The sequence below is a fragment of the Sycon ciliatum genome, chromosome 1 (assembly GCF_964019385.1).
Source record: "Sycon ciliatum chromosome 1, ocSycCili1.1, whole genome shotgun sequence".
Classification (NCBI taxonomy): Eukaryota; Metazoa; Porifera; class Calcarea; order Leucosolenida; family Sycettidae; genus Sycon; species Sycon ciliatum.
The window spans coordinates 45,936,366-45,957,909 of NC_088643.1; the positions used below are offsets into that span (position 1 = coordinate 45,936,366).

General features: G+C 46.2%; 1 protein-coding gene across 1 annotated transcript; it reads left to right on the plus strand.

The window, feature by feature from the left end:
* The first annotated feature begins 629 nt into the window (after nucleotides 1–629).
* On the plus strand, nucleotides 630–21,502 carry LOC135828657 (small G protein signaling modulator 2-like). The gene is made up of 23 exons (XM_065341085.1): nucleotides 630–938; nucleotides 3,000–3,075; nucleotides 4,143–4,298; nucleotides 4,515–4,725; nucleotides 4,938–5,005; nucleotides 5,338–5,428; nucleotides 6,294–6,348; nucleotides 7,879–8,016; nucleotides 8,283–8,410; nucleotides 8,783–8,844; nucleotides 9,441–9,887; nucleotides 10,779–10,992; nucleotides 11,293–11,345; nucleotides 11,826–11,995; nucleotides 12,357–12,437; nucleotides 12,748–13,595; nucleotides 14,532–14,579; nucleotides 14,842–14,933; nucleotides 15,602–15,711; nucleotides 15,991–16,087; nucleotides 19,466–19,577; nucleotides 20,119–20,174; nucleotides 20,470–21,502. The coding sequence occupies exons 1-23, from the start codon at nucleotides 900–902 to the stop codon at nucleotides 20,655–20,657; spliced, it is 3,540 nt and encodes a 1,179-aa protein (XP_065197157.1). The 5' UTR covers nucleotides 630–899; the 3' UTR covers nucleotides 20,658–21,502.
* The last annotated feature ends 42 nt before the right edge of the window (nucleotides 21,503–21,544 follow it).

Below are 21,544 nucleotides of genomic sequence, written 5' to 3' on the forward strand. Positions count from 1 at the left end.
TATACGTTCCCCTGTGGTGCACGACGCTCATGATTGTTTCTTCAGCTCCTGCGCTGTGTGCTTCAGAGCTCTGAAGTCGGTTCGGCGTATACATTCAGTACAACTCAGCATCCACAGGAACGTTCCCCTTCATTGGTGTTATCATCATCACTGCTGTCACCACGTTCGCCTGCATCCGAAAGATCCATCTCATTTGTTCCCTATGTCTTTTTGTATCGCGCTGAAGCCAGCAGCAAACAAAACGCTGATCGGCACGTCGTTTTCGGCGTAGTGGAAGACGCTCTCGACTACTACCTGACTCAGAAACGCTCTCAGAATCAGAGAAGCTCTCAGCACCTGACAGCAGGCCATCAGCTGATCGCCGTCACCTCCAAATTCGCCCGTCAATACGCCACCCGTCGCACAACTAGCTGCCATATCTTCCTTCAGCCATAACGGATTCACTTCAAATTTTGAGTGCTGGACCTTGAAGCCCTATAGCCCTGTGCTAAGCGAGGCGCAAGCGCTTGATGCAAATAGAGCCCTCTAACCCAGGTAAAAAATATGCCACAGTTTGCCAAACTTCAAACGCCTGTATCTCAAAATGATGTCATGCAGCTAACGTTCCATTTCTACCTTGTCCGCTCACATGTAGTGTAGATCTACATGACGTCGCTCAGGATTGCAATGAAGTTTCTTTGCTCTGTTCTTGCAACAATCCGCTCAGCTGGACGACTGCCGGTGACGGCTAGCGGTGATTTGCAGTCAACCTCTTGCTCACTCGACTGAAGCAGTTGCATCTTGCGTAAATCATCGAACTGTTGTTTAGTCGTTCAGCCCCATGTCGTTGTACTAGCGCGACATTACGAGCATGATTTGGTGTGGCAGTGCGCTAGCTTTGCGGACGTGCTGCCTCTGAGATGAACGCAGAAAAGCATCTGGTGGCCGTCAAGCAAGCAGTGAGTCATGTCTTTCATTCTATGCAGCGACTTCGCCAAGTTCTGACAATTCTGTCATTGAATTTTCTTTCTATTTGCACGAAGTGGAAGTGTGTATGCAAAAGTGTGTATGTTGCATCAACAATAATGTTGATTCACATGATGATTCACATCCATACCATGGTCATGCCCTGTAATCCTATCCGAAGTGAACAATTCAACATGCAGTCCAGTCGTATGGTTGTACTGAATTTGCCAGTGCTCGCTGTTGCACTCAAGCCACAAGGCTACACCATGTCATGAAGACACAACTTCTAATTGTGCAGCAGACTCCTGGTCCGCATTTCCGTATTATAAATTTAATGTAATGTTAATTTGAAACTCGGATGTTGAGCCATAAATAAATGTAAAAAGGAAAAGGACATATGGATACGAGTTAAGAGCAACTCTCCATCACTGTAACTGGATACTATATACAGTCAGAAAGTGCAATAAATAGGCACAAAACTGACAGAGTACTGAGACATTCGACGTCCTGACACCTAGCTTCAACACATCTCCGTAGCGCTAACCGACAGCCTTCCAACTTGGAAGGTTCAAGGTTATGGAAAGACCAAAGAGGGGAAGGCAAGCGCAACGAAAACGAGCAAAAGCTACAGTCCCAACGGAACAAAGAATGTCGATTGTTACTGGACGATGACGAGACCAGTACGATATTTGACAAAGCGGTCTAACTACAATTCGAAGCAGCAAAGCAGCACACCACCCAACTTGGGTGGGTCATAAATATCAAAGATAAGTAAAGAAAGGGGAAAGAGATGTTCGCTGATCCCCCTCCCCCTGCATTACCGCTCTCCAGAACTCTTTTCCAGGTCTCCCCAAGGTACCATGAATACCTAAGTCCTTTCCATGAGTCCGCTGCCGGGGTGATTGTCATGTGAGCGCTTTGCCGTTTTAGTTTTTGCTTATCTGCCTGTTTTTCACGTCAGGCTAAGGGCACCCCAAGCGAGTACACTGTACCGGTATAATTATGTTACCCGTGTACAGTAAGGTCGGGCGCTGAAGAACACAGGGGCTCAGAGTGCACCCTAGCCAAGTGTTCTAAAAATGTTCAAATGTTAGTCGTTTTGTTCTTATTCATGGAGAGCACCGTACGATGGAGAGCACCATTTCGATGCGATCACACCACGTGGAAAACGTGTAGAAAATAGCACATGCGTTCCTTAACAATTTGTAAATCTAGCCTGAAACTCTATAGGATATCAAATTTTCATTTTTTCGTGGAGTTCCCCTTTAATTCCTGGCCATTTACCAGCCTAATTGTTCTTTGGCGAAGTGTTCTTCGGCGCCCGATCTTACTGTACCACAGTTGAGTCTTTATGTCTTACGAATGTATGTAATACAGTGCGTATCGGTTATAAGCGTGGTCGTGTAAAAGAATATACTGCCTACAAGAATGAACTCTCATGTTTTCATAATCATAACATGGATTTCATGCGCACATTTATTCTTACAAGCAATTTTATCGTACAGTAGAATATATCGGTCCTAAGAATGGAATTTGTGTAGCGAAACATGCCAGATCAGTACAAAGTATATCGCCTGTAGTAATAACATCCGTCCAAAGCAGTTCTGATCTGACTCGCGTTGGGTCGTAGTGCTGCAGGTTCAACTATTGTGGTCATGTAACTCATGTTGCATAGCCACATGGTAAGCCTATGTGACTGTGACCAGCCGCATACACAGTAGCACTACCTTGTATGTACGATGATCTTCCTGCCTCTGCGCACATGCACATGATATGTCACACTTGATTTATCGTGTGTAAGAAATATCGGAAATAAGAATAGAAAGTCGTTTTTCAAACACCCACGCTATAACCGATACCTACTGTACAATACTCGGCTTCGAAAAGTAATTTGAAGCCAAGAATTGTTTTCCAGGACATTAGATAGGTTTAGAACTGCATTTGAATTGCCTTCAAAAACTGCACTTGCACACTATGTCATTGAGTACTACGAATAGTGTAGTATAACACTGTGTGCTGTCGGTGCATTCATTCATGACGGTTCAACCCTGCAGGTGAAGCGGTTGGTAGAGGAAGCGGTCACCCGGCGGTTCATTCATCAGGACAGTGCTAATATCACTGCACTATGTGGTAAGTCATGATCCGAAAATACCCGAAAGCAAATAAGTTTTCAAGTCGAACCTCACATTGCTGCATTGTGTTCATCTTTCACAGACTTGTTTTTAGAAATGCACAAACATACTGTAGGTAGGTGAGGAGGGTTCAGCTGATTTTCACTAGGCATGAGGGACCTAGATAAAAGAGAACAGGAGTGTGTAAAAGTCTGCTTTTATATTGAACTAGTTTACTAGGAGATGGATATGTAATCACACTCAGGATAACAACACACTTCAGGCTCCTCACAAGCAGCAGTTTCCAATTTTTCCACAAGTACTTTAATGCCTTCTCATCAGGTGGGATACAGGCAAAACAAGGAATTAAATGGACCAGAGTTGTCATAGAAATGGCGCAAAGAAGAGTACAGCTAGAAACATCATAAAGTCCGTAGCCTCATACACGTAAGTTAAAAGGTATTCGGAGTGGTCTATCTTTTATGCGTGAAATACTCTGCGCTGAGCGTGTTGAGCACTATTTCAGCAGCTTTTTACTACTTCTCTAGCAGGAATGACATGAAGGTGCAAGTGTGAAGACACCCTACAAGTGTGGGATGCATTCTGACAGCAGTCAACAACCAATGGACATAGCTAGCAAGTTGTCGGCGACCTACCCAACAACCTAAGCTATTCTCACCATGTGTATGGGGTTGCGGGTTTTACCGTGTCGTTTCTGGCTACTCTTCTTTGCGCTGTTTCTATCACATCTCTGCTGTATATACTTTGTGTGCAAGTTCTATTTCTTTTTTTGCCTGTAATTTATTGGCCTGATGAGAATTGAGATGGCATCAAAAGTACTTGTGGGAATTTTCAAAAATGTTGCTTACCGGTATGAGGACAATGTCTCAGTTTTAAACATCTCGTAAGCAATGTCCATTCAGCAAATCACAGGAACATGCGCACGTCCCTTAGTTGGAGGTTAAGCAGTCTGTATGTACACCTGTTGACAAGATAAAACTGGCTACATATCCCAGGAATAAGGGCACTGTGTGAAATTCTTCCCTTTCCTTTCCCTGTTTTTGTTCTCTCTTATTTGCTGCTTAGTTGCACTGGACAAAGCCATAACGTTCGGTCTCCAGTCCAAGTTCAAAAGGAGATGGTCCACGGTGACCTCTGCAGACGTCTTGCAACACCTGGGCCGCTTTGACAAGGCGGCACTTGACCTGAGCAAGAAGGCTCAAGAAATCATCGCCATAGTTGGTAAGCGGAACAGTTGGTGAGCTGCAGGATTGACCAGTAGCTGCTGTGGTATGCAGGGTGAATGTATCTAGTGATTCCAGACTTCAGTCGCATCACGTCTTGTTGTGTGCGAGGAGTTTGGTGTGTTTCTGAAGCAGCTACCAATACCACTGTGCATGGACTCAGTTGCTGTGCATGTTTCATGTTGTATTGTGTGTCTTGTTGACTGCCATGCAGGCCAGCACACATCCTCTTCAAGCGGTGGATTCTTCTTCAGCTCGAGGAGTGTTACCAATGGAGGTGACCGAGGTGGACTACGACAGAAGCTGTTTGCCACCTATAGCAGCGCACTGAACCACCGCGGACATGAGCGCTTCCTGTGGGTGCGCATCGCCCTGTTGGAGAAGACACTCAACCTTATTGTCGAGCAGCTTGTGAAGCACTCAAGGTACCATGAACGCCTTTTTAAAATTTCGGTCAATTTTCTCCTGTGTCTAGTTTTTGCGTGCCTCGTTGTGTGGCGTGAAGTCACTGCTCCTGCCTCATACCACACCTTGCGGATATGGGTGTTGGTGCCTTGCGGGTATGTGTGTTCGGTTTACTTTTGGTTAGCCTTGCAGTTGAGAGACTTTGTTTCCTCGGTGTTGTCTTTTTGCACAGTGCGCTTTATGAGAATACAAGTCTGATCGGCGATCCCGTTCGAGGGCCTATCGTTGCCACATTACTAGGTAAGACTTGACTTAGATGACAGACAGACTATGTAAAGGTATCAAGAACTTGAGATGGATGTGTATGTGGTGTCTACTTCAAAGTATATTATGTATGTGTATATGTGTGTGTGTGGGTGTGGGTGTATGCGTTGACTCGCCACGCCCGTGACTTGAACAATGCTGGTCCCTTCGGGACCTGCTATCATCTCCGGATGGACATAATTGTTATGTATTGTATCGTGTGCATGAGGGGGGGGGGGGGGGGGGGGGGAGAGAAAAATCCTAAATCAGTATGACTATGGCTGTGCTGGACAGGTATTGTACGTGTATACTTGTTTCATGTCTTGCAGCCGGACCGTGTGCGCTGGATTACTCCCGTATGAAGACACCAGACCATTTGTTTACGGATCCGTCGGCAGAAGAACTGGTCTTGAAGGATCGGTGAGGATTGATTTTTCACCCATTGCATAAATGATGGTGCTTGTCCCAATCCTTCAGCGGTTTTGTCTTGTCAATCTGAGCTTTGAACCTTTCCTCTGAGGTAATACATGTGGTGTTCGGTCTGCCGTATCCAGTCGCAGTACCTCTCTAACAAATGTTTGACTAAAATGTAGAGACCTGGACACATACACATAGGGAATGTGTGGGGCTCGATCATAAAGCAAGATGCGTGCAGCAGGTAGCTAGACTGGACATCAAATGTATTTTTGGTTCAGTGGGATTTAGTTGTAACTTATGAGGACAGAAATTTCAGGAGTACAGTTTGATGTGACAGCCATGAAGCGCGCGCGCATGTGTGTGTATGTGTGTGTGTGTGTGTGTGTGTGTGTGTGTGTGTGTGTGTGTGTGTATGTATGTGCATGTCACAGGCTTTCCATTCCATAATGTACTTTTACATGTATTCCCAGCAAGCAACTGGCCCCGCCTTTGAGCGCCGTTCTAGAGAATTCTCTCCGGGGGAATTTGATGTGATAATTGTGACACCGGTCTATTTGGACCGTCTAAGTTGACATTTTAAATTGAATTCACCCTCATAGTACTGTGGAAGTGTACTATCAACAGCCTTGCAGACTGCAGGGGTTGCAGGTTATGTTTTGGAGGAGGGACATAGCCTCTTCAAGTGAGCGCATCCTGCTCGGGAACTCTAATACCACGACACTTTGATTGATTGACGAGCTAGTGTCCTTGCATTTCTGGGTCTATCTGTGCCTAAACAGAATGCAGTGTGTGTAACGGCAGAGTCTGAGCTAGTTTTGTCTCCGCTGTGCAATGCGTTCCTGTTTCTCTGTGTTCTTTCCTCCCCTAGGATTGCTACACGGAGTGAAGGAGCTGTGAGTGCTACTCAGCATAGTCTGGAGAAGGTAAGACACGTGTGCGCGCAATCCGGCATGGCGTGGATTACAAATGATATGTACCAGCTACTGGTACATTAGTTGTTCCTAACACAGTACTTGCAGAGCATTTTGTATACAATATCGAGTGATCCTCTTTCTGGCGAGGCTGATGCTCTTTGTGTCGGTCGACTCCTGAAAATTGAGAATATTTGAGCCACAAGAAACACGACCCTGCACTGGCCATGGGAGGGGGGGGGGGGGGGGGCGAGCACCACAACCAAGCCGTTATGCCTTCGGTGTACGAACTCGCCTTTCTTGAGACTTCTGCTGTGCACTTAGCACTTTGGCATGCCACGCCGGTTCTGTCTGACAGTACCACACAGTGCTCTCCCCTTTGTCAGCCAGATACTGTGTCAGCTCTACACAGGTGTACCAGTTGTCCAGGAATGGGGGATACCCTTTCCAGGGGAATGGTTCCATCTGTTTATACACCACCGCACTGGACTTCTCAGTTCTTGTGATCATAGGAGTGTGATTCCCACATAGTTACACAATGTCACGGCATGTATGTGCTGTGTAGAATATGCATGATGGGTCTCTGTTTTCCTCCGATATACTGTTGGAACAAATCCACGAGCGCTTGGTATGGATCTTCTCGGGTTGGTAGATCCGGGTACGTTTGTCAAAGGTAATATGCCGCTTGCTCCCCTAACTTCGAAGCTGCAGCAAGATATCGCTCTTTCTTGTCGTCCACTTTGTGGAGCTGGAATTTGGTGCGCAGCTGGCTCAGCCGAGTTTGAAAATGACCTACGCTGTGCTCGTGATCCAGGTTGAGCTGGACGGATACTTGATTTTCGCTGCCATCTCGTAAGCTGTCACGACTGCCATGAGCTGAGCTAGTCCTGTTCACCGCGCCAAAATGTTGAGTTCGGACAGACGAGATAAAATTGGTCCTAGTTTCAGTTCTTGTTCCAAACAACTCAACTCAAATATCCGAGTCCGAAAACCTAAACAGCATACGAAAACCGTCCCCATACGCCTACACATCAGTAAGCATGCGGAACTAAGAGATCACATGAAAGATCAGCTGACATTATCAACCAAACATGCGTAAAACACAGAATAAAACATGAAGCCAACAGCACTGGATATACTCTAGAATGACTATAAAATAATCATTTGTCCCGCTGCACGAGCATGATATGGCTGTGTATCGCTGTCTGAGCCTTTGCAGGTGTCACTCAAATTTCGTTTGGGTACCGAATGCGCCTGGGCCGAAGGCAATGTGCACCGTGTCATGCTCATGTATTTCATCTAGATACCAATGCGTACGCATAGCATTGGATTTCCTCTCAAGCAATATAGTACAGTAGATTACCTTAGTCAGTGGAAAGGTGATTGCTCCCCATACCGGAGTTCGCACTTTTCTGCCAACTTGACTTGTCTGTGGGAAGCAAACACCTCTCCCATGTAATCATCGCCAAAGTCGCTACCACTTTCTCGTATCTTAGTCCGGCATTGTGACAGAAACTCAAGCATGCACTCGGTGTGTTGCAGAACTGTGCAGCGCCAAGAAGTGAATCACCCACACCCAGAGACAGCGAACATGGAGAAACGCTTCAGGCCATTGCTACTCTGCACCAGAACTCTCAAGCCACCCTTATCTATGGCAAGAACAACGTGCTCCTGGAAACGGTAAGTAGTGGAAAGTGACACAGCCGTCAATCACCATGCATATAAATAGAAGTATTTCATCAATCACCATGCATATAAAGTAAGAAGTATTTATTGCGACTGCTGCAGATGGAAGCTGAGCAAGTTCCTTGATTTGATTAATGGTATCAATTTGGTTCCACTGTAATGTGTTGTGCCACTGTGAAAGGTAATTTTGTCTTGCCAATTTCTGAGTATTTACTTGTATTTCAACCTATTTGTATCCTGTACTCAACATTCTACCTCAGGCACCATCTCATCATGCCCGCGGCTATCTCTCTGTTCACCAAATGGAGACCAATCTCCTGCTGAAGTGGACACCCAATGAGCTGGTCACCGGGAAAGGGACAAATGCGGCGCACTCCCCGGGCCATAGGTAATTTTGGCCATGCATACAATTCCTACCAGAAGTAGCTGCCCTGCAATTTGATAGTTACCACCATGTATTTCCTGTAGCGGTCTGCACATGTTATCAAGCAAGTAGCATTCTTGAATCTATGTGAGCATCAATGGCAAGTGCTGCTGTGAGGTTCAAATTAGACCAAAAGTCACGTTTATTTTTATTTTTAATATACAGGTCTTTGAAGTATGCAAGGTGGAACTCAGAAGTTCTTGCCATAACAGTACGCATGTGGGATGCAATTATGCTGTTAACCAGTTTTGTTATGCTTGTTAGAAAATAATTATTAATATTTAAAAAGCAATACTGCAATTTGCATGTTTTTATCTTCCTTTTACTCTTGCTCAGTTCATTTGGCGCACTGACTGTGAATCTCAATCAAGTCGTCTGCGTCCACTGTCATCCTTATGGTAAGTAGCGCAGGCTACATTGCCACATGTCCAAAGTTCATGACTGCCGGCCTATCCCCCGGTTAAAATGAGATCCGATTGTAAATGAAATGAACAGTTGCCAGTTTTCCGTGAGATTTTTTTGCCCTAAAAGACAGCACAAGCAAAAGCACAGCCACCATAGTGTCTTGTAGTAAAGCCTATCTCATAGAACAGCCAGCCTTGGATAGAGCCTGATTTTCAAGATACACTGATACAAGATACATAAGCTTGGTTTTAGTGTTGACACACATAGAAATACCTGGTTTGAATAGAAGCCTGATGAGAATAGAATCCTAGCCCTGACATCGGCTTCTACAGGAATAAGCCCGGCTTTAGTACGCTACAATACGGTATTTGGTTCCAGTGTAATTGTGGCTCCCACAGTTTTTCATCTTGAGAGTGGACAACGGAGGCTGGTTCTTATCGGGTAGGTTGTAACCTCCCCCCCCCCCCCCCCCCCCCACACACACACTTGTTTACGTTATACCACTGGCTGCTCGCTGCACAATGTTACTGTACTGAAGTGTCTAATGGAGGCATACACGGTTTGTTCTTGTCGTGCACCTCTGCTGCAGTTGCCTCTGCGGAGCACGAGGAAGACGAAGTGGACGTTCAGCGTATCCAGTTTATCCTGCAGGATGGCACGAGTTTGCCGCCTATTGGCCTGCAGCATGGCTCGACGCTCTTCACATTCCTGGCTATGCTGGAAACATCTCTGCTGCCCAATGTCCGCCTGGATCCTCCATTGTGGGGGCAGCATGAGAGTAGAGCAGGGCCGTTTGCGCCTCCGTGGCCAGTTTCCAAGCAGAGATCCATGCCATCGTTCATGGGCCTTCAGGCACCCGTCGACGGAGACTCGCCCAGCAAAACGCAGTCGCCGTCATCGCTTGTGAATCGTCGCATCGACATGTCTGACTTGCCAAACTCGCTGGCGGGTGCTCGGCAGTTTAATGCACGTCAGCGCTTGGAGCGGGGCTGTGTCTTTCATCTCTTACCAACTGGTAGGGAGCCATCTCCACCGGGTAAGTGATATTCTCTTATATATGTTCCTATAATATAGGAGCATCACACGTATTATGTGTGGGGGGCATAGTGATATGAGTGACACTGCTTCGTTCCCTAGTCCTTTTCTTTCTCAACATCAATCCTCTCTTTTGGTGAATTGCTAGTACATGTATAGTCAAACTTCGTTAGGATGAACACTGAGAAGGCGAACTTTCCTTTAGTATGAACTACGGCCAATCATATGGTTGGCCAGGCATCTTATCAAGTCAAAATTATTCGTTTACGACGAACTCCTGTAAGGAGAAACTTTTGTGAAGACGAACTAATTTCAAGCGTGATTTGAACAAAATCAGCGTGTAGCACGAACTTTCGGTCCCCGTGGGTACGCTGGCTGTAGTTTTTTTTCCGATAGTAGAGGCTTTTTGTACAGGCAAAACATGTTACAAGGCGGAGGACATGCTGTTATGAATTCATTGCACATTGTACTGTTGCTGGGTTATGTTATGAAAAAATGTTTTACATTTGCCACAGCATGCACCTGCACATAAATACAATCCACACGATATGCGTATCAATTTTGTTGTCAGACCTGGATAAGACAAACAAATTTCCTCGGTCCCTTGAAGTTCATCCTAACGAGGTTTGACTGTAGCCTGTTTGTCTACATGGTGGAATCATCTCTGCTCTTTCTGTATCATGCTCTGCTTCAGCCAGAGACCCTCTTTCTGTTGTCACAAGGGAATATTGCCTTGAGACTTGCACATGTGGCATACCAATTGTGTGTGTGTGTTTGTGTGTGTATGTTTGTGTGTGTATGTTTGTGTGTGTGCGCGCATGCGCACGTATGTTTGTTTGTGTGTGTGCATGTGTGTGTGCGTGAATACTCATCCATGGCCTGTGTGATGTAGCATCACCTCCACCAGTGGAGCTGTTCCTGCATCTCTCCAAGGACGATGCCAATCCACAGCAGGCCAATGACAGCTCCGAGGACCCGGACACTGTTCGCCAGCGCTCCAGTACATTGCCGGAGAGCCCATCGTCAGCACATTCACAATTGCCGACACTAGAGCAGCAGTCAAAGTGCTCACCGAGCGCACATCGTTCCATCAGTAATTTGAACAGGTGAGCAACCATAATGGCACACCACATACTTGTTGCATTGGAGCAGCGTAACTGATGCTCATGTACTCATAAACTACCACCCACCACTGGTCTTTTGCTCACCTTGTTATTCATTTGAAGAAGATGGTATTGGGCGATTTAATTCTTCAATAACAACAATGATGATAACAATCCAGGAAATGCGGCAGACCATACTTATTGCTTTTGCTCGACAATGTGTTTTGATGGCCAGTCTGGAGTATGAAGGACAGGTTTGGTGCGCACTAACTGTTGCTGCTGTCATGGGTATGTGTGTTACAGAATGGTCACGGCACGTATGCAGGAGAGAATCAAGTCACGCACATTCTATGGGTGTAAGAGACTAGGAACGTTTGTCCTGTAGACGGTGTATGCATGACTTGTGTGCTGTGCAGAAACTGTATGCATAAGTTTTTGTGCTCCTTGAGTGTACAGTGGCATGTTGTATGCTGCATATTCTATTGAGTGTAGCGGCAGTTCTGTATCTACTGTGTCAGGATGGATCACTGTCCTTCGTGATTAATTAATAATCTGAGAATATTTGAGGACTGAGTACGAGAAGTAGAAATTGCAGTGGAAATTGAGTTTTCACTATACATTCATCCATACCTGCATTTTACATGTAGAATGATTAAAAGATGTATGAGGTATCCACGACTCTGAGAATCTCTTGCCGCAAAACATTCCATACTGCCCTTGTAAAGGGTATCGGTTAATTAAATGTGCCAGTCAGTGATATTATGAAGTAACGTGGGCATTTGCACCTGTAACCAATCATTTCTCTGTTTCTCTGTTTCTCTGTACTGTTCTTGCAGGGATGATGTACTGTCGTGATATGCGTATCGTTCGCAACAACCTAGGCAAGCTGCTGTTGCCAGTGACGGACAGTAATCGCACTGTGCACGTCAGCAAGTCCTCCATGGACCAGTGGGGATCAGGTCTTACATCTCAACTCTGGGAAGAGCTCATGACCAATGATGGCGTTGTAAGAAATTTGTTTTGGTGACCAATGTTACGATGACCCCATTCAGATTCGGTCGCCAGGATTGATACGCCCCAGCCATCATTTCCACTGTGCTTACTACTTCAAAGTAAATTTGTACATATTGGGTAGCAAGGAAGCAATTGGTCTAGTACTAGTATTTGACCTGGTAATTTTTGCTGTGTAAATAGAGCCTCTGAGTATGGTTAAGTTCCGTTGCACAGTTAATTAAAGGTAAACCTGGCTCCCCTCATTCTTGTAATGAATCGTGAAGAGTGAGCTATTTAGTCAAGAATCCTTCTGCATTTGAGTTCAGTGCTTCTAGGATGTGTGATGTATAATTATCCTCTTGTGTGATTGGTAGATTGGAAATCCACACGCGGTGATGAAGTACATCTTCTTTGGTGGCATCCAGGACGACAAGGCAGGCAGTTTGAGAAAACAGGTCAGTTGTAATCTTCTTTTTTGTTTTTGAAGTCATGTTAGCAGACCCGCACCACCACCACCACCACCACCTTCCCAGGTAGCAAGCATACGCTTGCTTGAAGTCTTAGCTTACCAGTGTGGAGTGTGATGTGATCAAACCATCAATTTTCTATTGTCAGTTAAGTTCTGGTCCGGGAATTTTCTGTCGTTGTATTTGCGTTTCTTCGTAAACGTTCCAAATGCTTACTAGAACGTTCACAATGACAGTGTATAGTATTCTGCTATGCTGTCAACGTATTGTTTGTTTTGTCTTTACGTGGGATGTACAGGTATGGCCGTATCTACTTGGTCTGTATAGCGTTGACTCAACACCAACTCAGCGTACGCTGGCATTGGACAAGCTGCGTAAGCACTATGAGGACACGTTGCGTGATTGGGTGATGGTGGAGAGTTGCCTGAAGGAGACAACGGCCGACGAGCTAGCGCAGTGCGAGCAGCTGTTTGCCGACTTGCCATCGCGCACACAGCAGCTCCAGGCTATGTGGGAGTATCGCGAGTCGCAGCGCAAGCAGAAGAGCAACAGGACCGACGGGAACGCGTCCAGCTCCGGCGGCAAGAGCTCGACTGCAGGTGCACGACAGACTACCCATGCCTCTCCGTGCACCCCGCCCAGCCGAACGCCTACACCGAGTGCTTCCAAGCGCAGTGCCAGCAACGAGCGCAGCAAAGCGACTACAGCACCGGGCGGTACTGCAGTGCTGGACCTAAGTGACAAGTCCGACGACTGCTGCACGTGTAAGCTTGAGGAGGCGGCGGCGGCAGAATATAATAATGATGTACAGGTTGGGCAGACGGTGAATGGAAGCGGCGGCAGCAACAGCACGGCGGGAGAGGATGGAGTTGGCTCCACGGTAATTACTTACCGTCGCTGTCCTGTGTGTGGCAAGTCACAACAGCAGCAAAGGAGTGAGAATCACCAGGTAACCAATGGAGTAGCAAGTACGGATGATGATGATGATGAGGAGGAGAAGCGTAGTACAAGTAAGAAGCAATCTACCACATCAAAAACCAGCTACCATGTTGATCCTGACCATGAGGAGTTGGAGCCTTCGGAGATTTGGTCGCGGGAGCTTCACAAGATTGACAAGGATGTCATGCGCTGTGACAGGAACTACCAGTAAGCACCGGTGCTTGTTCTTGTGTGTGCGTGTGTGTGTGTGTGTGTGTGCGTGCGTGCGTGCTTGCGTGCGTGTGCTTGCATGTGTGCGTGCATGTGTATGTGCACTACAATAAATATGATCTTGGCTGAAAAGGATTAGATTCTAGGTGGAGTCCAAAACGGATCAGCACATTATTTTTAACATACCGGAATATTTACAGGTGCTGCAGGAGCAGTCGCTAAGTTAAGATTTGGAGATGGAGAATCCATCTTATAATTATTTCTTGCTTTGTGAATGGTAATGTACATGTATTTTTACCTTGTTCTCTTTTAGTGGGAGATCACCTCCTATTATATATAAATATGGGATGTTTTTTTTACAAATGAATGAAGCCCACAGAGCCACACCAGATATGTCAAGGCTTCTGCAGCAAATGGTACAGACTGCAGAGAGTATAGACTTCATCCTAATTTGCACAGCCAAAGCTTGGCTCTTGAATACTCTAATTTCAGAAATTTTCGGTGCTCAATATTTTCGGTATGAGGGCAACAGGCTAGGTTAGGTGAACAGAAATTTTCGGTACAGAGAAGCAGGTCCCTGTTGGAGTATGTGTGTTAGTGTTTGTTCGGTGTATTGAAATTTTAGGTGTGAAACAGACGCACCGAAAGTACCGAAAATAAAAGTACACCGAAAATTTGTGAAATTACAGTAATTATAAGAACTTGCTGTAATCAGCGAGAGAAAATGTACCAAAAGAAAGAGCCAAAACAGCAATGTTCTAATTATTTGATCATGTTCCTGTATGCACGAGATTACGGTACACAAGTGAGCATAACTCACATGGCTGAAACATACTTGTGGAGCTCTCTGCAGCAAAGCATGTGAAACATTTATACATGTTGGTGGAGCTAATTTGATATTAAACTGTTGACTCGTTTCTTTCCTTTCTGCAGCTATTTTGTCCCTGCCAACTTGGTGAAACTGCGGAACGTCATTGCAACGTAAGTGAATTAGTGCTGTGGGGCGGGGGGGGGGGGGGGGGGGGTGGTATTTATCTTGGTCTGTGTATGGCAAGTGTGCAGTACGTGTACTTGTGTGTCTGTTTCCAGATGTGTGTAGATGTGTGTTTCTGTTTCCAGGCGTGTGCAGATGCGTGTCGATGTGGGCAGATGTAGGTGTGTGTACATTTGTGTAGCTGTGTGTAGCTGTGTGTAGATGTGTTGGTAGTGTTTCATGTTGCTTTTTTTGTGTTCCTTCCCACAGTTATGTCTGGGAGCATCGTCCACCATTAGAACAAGGTTACACTCAGGGCATGGTGGATCTGCTAGCTCCGCTCATGGTGATCTTCAATGACGGTACGCACACTCCATGTGCATGTGTGCACTCACACTACTTTACCAGCAGCACACACCTGTGCCGTTCGTTCATGGCTTCATATCGTTTTGATACAATGAGCCTCCAATCACAATCGTACCCCTTACCAAGAGTGCATAAAGCGGCCCAGAATGTGCAGCTTCTGACTTGTCTGCATCGGTCACGGTCTGTCATGGCAAAATTCCGCCGCGGATTACATCCGCCGATGATATTTGGTGCAGATCTGAGGCGGGAAGTCACGTGTAGTCGCGTGCGTATAACTGAGCTGCAGTTGTGCAGAAAGAGACCTGTTTGAAGCCTTCTTGTACGCACTACATCACAACAATTATATTATCACGGAGTTTTGCCGTGACAGCAACTCATCAGAGCTGCACGCTCTGGGCTTCATGTACTCTTGCTCTTACCAATGTGTCTCTCAGGCCCGGTCTTAGAGAGTGCAGGGTTTCCCAATTGAGCCACAAGTTAGGCAGCAAATGATGAGTTTGATTTATTTCCACTCAACTTATTTTATTCCGAGTGGTACTGAGAGATTTTCATCCGATGTGCAGGCTGCTAAGCATGCATGATGCTCCCACCCGTGGCTACAACAGAGTCTAACGGTGATGATCATATGTCTCTGAACATGTTATTATCCTCTGGTCTGTTGTAGAGGTCATGGCGTATGGCTGCTTTTGCAAATTCATGGCCGTGATGGGAGACAACTTTCCGCACGGCAAGGCCATGGACAGCAACTTCTACAACATGCGCCTGCTGTTTGAGGTATGCAGTGCTGGTGTGATCTGCCAGCCCGTGACATACCAGCCATTATCATTGCATACGTGAATAGTTGCGCACTCTTTGAGTACGTGAAGACATTACCCAGTGTGGAGGATGGATATTGGCTAACCATGGTGGGACAGGAAAGGAAAGTGATGATGGAATTGAGATAAGCATGGGGAGAGTGGGTTGCATAGAAGGGTGTATCAATAATTTGTTGCCCTAGCTTGGGATTGGGACTAGAATTCTGGTGTTCCTGCTGCTTGTGCCTTGCTCCTGTAGGTGTACGACAGGGAACTGTTTGAGCTGATGAAGAACAATGGTGACTACACTCATTTCTTCTTCGCCTATCGCTGGTTTCTGCTGGATTTGAAAAGAGGTAAACTTGGGGTTGTGTGTGTGTGTGTGTGTGTGTGTGTGTGTGTGTGTGTGTGTGTTGTGTGTGCGTTTTTTGAATTCTGCACTGAGCAATGTAGGCTCTAAACTACACTAATAGCACAAATGTCCGCAGTCTCATCAGCCTTTTGCTTTGCCAGTATTATCACTCTGCAACATCACTTTCAGAAGCGACACCATCATCTCCGCCCTCTACGGCTCAGTGCTGACGCGGTGCCAAGCAGTTCCTCGCAATGGGTTCGAACGGCTTCACCGGCTGCAACTTCTGCATGTAGCTTGAAGACGTCAGTGCGCTTAGCTGGTTTCACCCTGCTGACCATTGGCAACTCAGCAGGATTGTAGCCACTCCAGCTCTTGCAGGATTGTAGTCACTCCAGCTCTTGCAGGATTGTAGTCACTCCAGCTCTTGCAGGATTGTAGCCACTCCAGCTCTTGCAGGATTGTAGTCACTCCAGCTCTTGCAAGATTGTAGCCACTTCAGCTCTTGCAAGATTGTAGCCCCTCCAGCTCTCGCCGCGCTTAAGTACAGGGTGCTCACAACTGTCGCCAGTGTAAGCCGTTTTGATGCCCAGCTTGTCGCTAGCAATTGACACAATCTTGGCTTCGCTGATTTTGAAAGACCGACTCTGCTTGCACGATGCCTGGGCAGCTGGCTTGAAGTTGAGGCTCTTCCAATCACGGTCTTACACAATCATGGTGAGTACCGAATTGCTCCAGAATCTCATGATAGCCATCTGGCCGAAGAATCGTGTTTTGACGTCTCACATGCTTCTCTATCCGTCCGAACACCCAGTCTGCTGGAAGGAAGCTGTGGCCTCTTACAGGAAACGTACACGTTATGGCGAGATCGGGTTGGCGATTCTTCCGCAGGGCGAATAGCATGCTCAAAACGTTGATGTTCTTGTTCTGACCAAAGCAAGAGCCACTGAACAACCGTAGGTGAGACAATTGCGACAGGCCCGCTGCAATCGGATCTGTAGTCAGGAAATGCCACAATGCAGAACCAGTCATATTACTGTCCTTACGATTCTGGCATTCAAGCCAAGTGTAGAGGTACACGTCCTCCTTCCCCTGGCTGCTCCCTTCTCCATGAAGGATCACAATTGCAAAGACATAGAGATACAACTGATGAGCATAATATGCCATGTTGACAGCAGTCTTAGGCAGGACCGGGTTCTCCATGATGTCAACGCAAATGGTAAGCAAGCTGGCACTTGCTTCGTTCATTGCACTGTAGAACTGCCCTGCTTCTCGCTTGTGCAACAACAGTGAAATCGGCTGTACTTTCTGCTCCTCAGTGCTGCACTCTTCATCGTGCATTCCCACTCTAAAGCGAGTGCAGGTGGAGCACATGCCACACGCTGGATATCCAAAGGCTAAGTTAAACCGGCCAGTGAAGATGGAGTGGTAGAGTGAGTACGAGATACTTGGTCCACGTCAGCAATATTGTCGCTTATCTTTCGACACTTTGAACTTAGACTTTGGACATCAATGCATGCACTTGAAGTGATAAAACTTGGTACGATGGAAGGTAAGGTATAGAATGACAACTAGCTATGAGGAATTTATTGTCCAAGAAAGGGTTCATACTTTTGTCGGTCCTCCTCGTCGCTGCTCTTGGCGCTGGTGACAAATAATTTTGCTCGGGATCGACTCTCTTGCTTTTGCAACCTCATCTCTCTTCCTCTCCGCTGCCTGGCTATTTTCTAAAGAGAAGTCGATCGTGACGGTCGCCTTCTCTATAGGACTTCGCGTGGGCAGCACGACAGCCTGTGTGGTTCGAATCAGACGCCGTTCTTTGCAAGATTTCATTTTGAACGACGACGACGACGCGTACAGTACTTGCAAATCTCCACGATGCGCTGGATACTCCGAGTGTTGAACTGCGATCTCAGTTTCACGAGCGATCCCTGAGGTGAGCGATCTCGGCCGTTTAGCAAACTGGAGCTGATTCCGAGTAGCCGATTGCTTTCTTGTGGGTTGCGCTGCTCTTGCCTGCACAGTGTAACAAGATATCCTATTTTGATGCGGCGCTGTATCAATCAGAATCACCCACCCGTCGCTCTCGAAATCCACTCGAAATCTAGCTAGACCTTTCAGGTACTAGTAAACTAACTTACTAAACCAAAATTGGGATGAAATGGGCTGCCAAGTGAGCATTGGCGATATATAAACAAAGCTGAAAAATAAGCGACAATATCACTGACGCGGACCAAGTACTGACATCGTTTTCCTCAGCGAACATGTTGTGCATTTTCCTCACTGACAGATCACAGAGTAGGTACTTTCGTCCAGGAGCACGGCGAGCATAATGGCTGGATTGGCCAGTAAACTTCTTGATATGACTGCAGATGGCATCATGTCTCTCTGCAACTTTGTCGACATTCCGCGCATCGCCTCTGTTCTCTGCCATGGGCTATGGTGTTTGTATTGCTGGGCTATTCTACACACTCTGTCCTTCCCCACACCTAGAAGCAAGGGTAAGAAAAAAAAGCATAGTGTTTTTACTCGTCCTAATCTAAGTTACCAACAGGAAGAAAATATAATTGAGAGCGAGACGTTCACCTCTGAACAGTGATACCACAAAAGGATTGCAATTCGTTTCCCTCAAATTTACAGCACAGTATTGCCACATTGCAGAACTAACCAGTTAGTTCACTTTCACTCTCCATTCTCGGTACGTTGGAAATTCCAATAATCGAGGACTAGAGGAGTAAGTTACTCAGTCAAACCAGAATGACACATGAAGAAGAAGCGCGGGCAAACGTGCTATATAAACATTCTAGTAATCATTCGAAGAGAAAGAGCAGCGGTGATAACTCTGAAAATCGGGTTGGAAGTCCTTCTTCCTCTGCGACAATTGTGACGAACATACTTCAGGACTAGGTGCGACTGCTTTCACAACACTAGCTGACATACCAAAAAGCAGACTATTCACACGGTTTGGTACGTGAAGTGTGGCGCGAGCTGGCACGCGTGTAGCACGTGTGCCAAGGACAGGGACATGACAGGATTTATCGCAGTCTGCACTGAAAGGTATGCGACTTTTATCGCGTTTTGCAGAAGAACACAAAATTCAGGCATCTATTTGATTCTGAGGTATCGCGTTTTGACTCGTAAAACTGACACACGTACGTCCGTGATGCGGATACGAATTTTTCGTGCAAAAAAACACGGATGCCCGGGTTTGGTCTTTATCGCGTTTTGAATTGGAGCCCTTCAAAGATCTCGCCGAATTTACTCCTGGTTGACCAATATGGGCTGCTTCTTTCAACTTTCAGCCCTCCACGAGCTGCATGACTGTGTGTATGTGTGTGTCACTGTTTGTGTGTGTGTGTGTGTGTGTGTGTATTTTGTGCAGAGTTGGTCTATGATGACATCTTCAAGTGCTGGGAGTGCATCTGGGCTGCTCGCCAGTGCTGTTCGGAGTCCTTCACCTTGTTCTTGTGTGCGTCTCTAGTCCACACATACCGGTATGTCATAGGGACCACTCGCCAGACTCTGACTTTCTTGTTTGATTTTTTTGGCCAGGGAAAGTGGAACAGCAAGCAACATTCACAGTCCTTTTCTTGTGACCGTCTTTGGGTTGTGTTGGTCTTTCCAGTGCGTCACACTATTGCTGGGCACCTAAGAAATACCAGGCCAGCTGAACTCAGTGCTGGGCTTGTGTGAGCTGACCTCAAAGAATGCCGCTTCAGCTTTTAGCTTTTCTCAAAGCATCTGTTGGTGCAAAACTGCTCCCTGCGACTCAGTGAGAGTGACCTACTCTTTCTCAATATTCACGAATCGGTGAAAATGGAATTATTTCCTTGGCGGGCAAAGCATTCATGTCCTTGTCTCCGTGCTCCTGTGTGTGATATTTGCTAGAACATATACACTCCCCACTCTTACTTATGTATTAAGATGTTTCAAAATTTCCAGAAAAATGCTTTTGAGGTGACTGAACTGAGTAGGCTGACAACTTGATTCGGTAATTCCCGTGACCCCCTGCCGCTTCTTGTCCTTCTCTTGCAGTGACATCATCTTGAAGAACAACATGGATTTCACAGAAATTATCAAGTTCTTCAATGGTAAGTCCGATTCCTCGATGTCCTGGGTTATCAGCACTCAGAGCAAGTGCTCCAGTAAATGGTCAAAAGTTGAGTATAACTCATGATAATAATATTATTATTGTCATGTTGTATTCCTCAACTGGCAGCTGCTGTAATGATAAGCCCGTCGTATTTTGAAGTGACCAAATACTCCCCCGCCTCTGACATATTGCGTGTACTTCATTGGATTGAACCAGTTTGTGGCATAGTTGGTAATTCACATGCACACCCGTCATGTTCACTGACAGTCGCTGTGCTCTTTTCTCTTGCGCAGATATGGCTGAAAAGCACCGGCTAGATGAGGTCCTGGATGGAGCACGGGGCATTGTGGAGTATCTCCAGAAGCTTCTACTGAATGAGAGCAAGGATGCAAGCAGAGTGACCAGCAGCAGTAGTCACGGTAGCAGTAGCCAAAGCAAAAGCAGTGCCTCATCCATGTCAACAGAACTACTGACCCCTTGAGCAATGAGTATCGGTTCTGATTCGGAGCATCCTTGCTGCGGAGCACTCCACAGGAAATCGATGTCGAACAAAGCAGTTTGTACTGGTGCCGCGGAGATGCATACTGGTATGGGCGTTTTTGATAGTCCTCCAAATGTACTTCAAAGTATTGGTTTGTCCGATAGTAGACTGTGATTGATTGATGAGTCTAGTGATAGTAACTGTTGTTGACCTATTGCTCGTGTGAATCGATAAACTTCAAACCTCCAGGACACTGCTGTATTGTCACATTTCCGCATGACAAGATGCACCGTGCGACTGTGTAGCCGGACTACGCACAAGTCAACAGTGAGACCGTGCAACGGTGCCACTAGATTTTGATGACCTTGGCAACCACCGTGGCAATCAGGACGAGCAAGACATCCTGACAAGCGTGCGCAACAAGCAAAGAAGGTGCTTTCATTGTTCTGTAGCAATATCGGTTGTTGAAAATCCTTTCAGGGTGAATGATTATCTACAATTTTATTCCACTGCATTCTGCTCTACATAGGAAATTGCTCCCAGCAGTGAATGATCGATTTCTAACTTGATGACAATTTTGTGCTAAGATATTTTGAATTGCCGCACTAGTTCGATTCCTATCATTTTTTTCGTGTGTAGATTGACTGGTTCAGTAACACCAGACACCCTTCTTCAGATGCAAGTTCCTTGCAAGTGCCTTTGTGGCCTTCGTACTACTATTTATGCCTCGCATTGCCACCTGTGGCTGTGCTGTCCATGCGCACTATGAAATAATTTGGAAATCCGAGCGCGTGTGTTCTTTCATGTACACAGAGTTCAGGCTGTAATGAATTGAGTCCATCTCATCCTTGTGTTCCTAACGTTCTACCAACGGGCATGTAAATGAT

Bases quoted from the DNA above. Each gene is read 5' to 3' on its own strand.
- LOC135828657 (XM_065341085.1), top strand. From the start codon at position 900: ATGAACGCAGAAAAGCATCTGGTGGCCGTCAAGCAAGCA. The intron at 14,934-15,601 runs GTACGCACACTC...GGTCTGTTGTAG, and splicing joins CATGGTGATCTTCAATGACG to AGGTCATGGCGTATGGCTGC. The intron at 16,088-19,465 runs GTAAACTTGGGG...TATTTTGTGCAG, and splicing joins TCTGCTGGATTTGAAAAGAG to AGTTGGTCTATGATGACATC.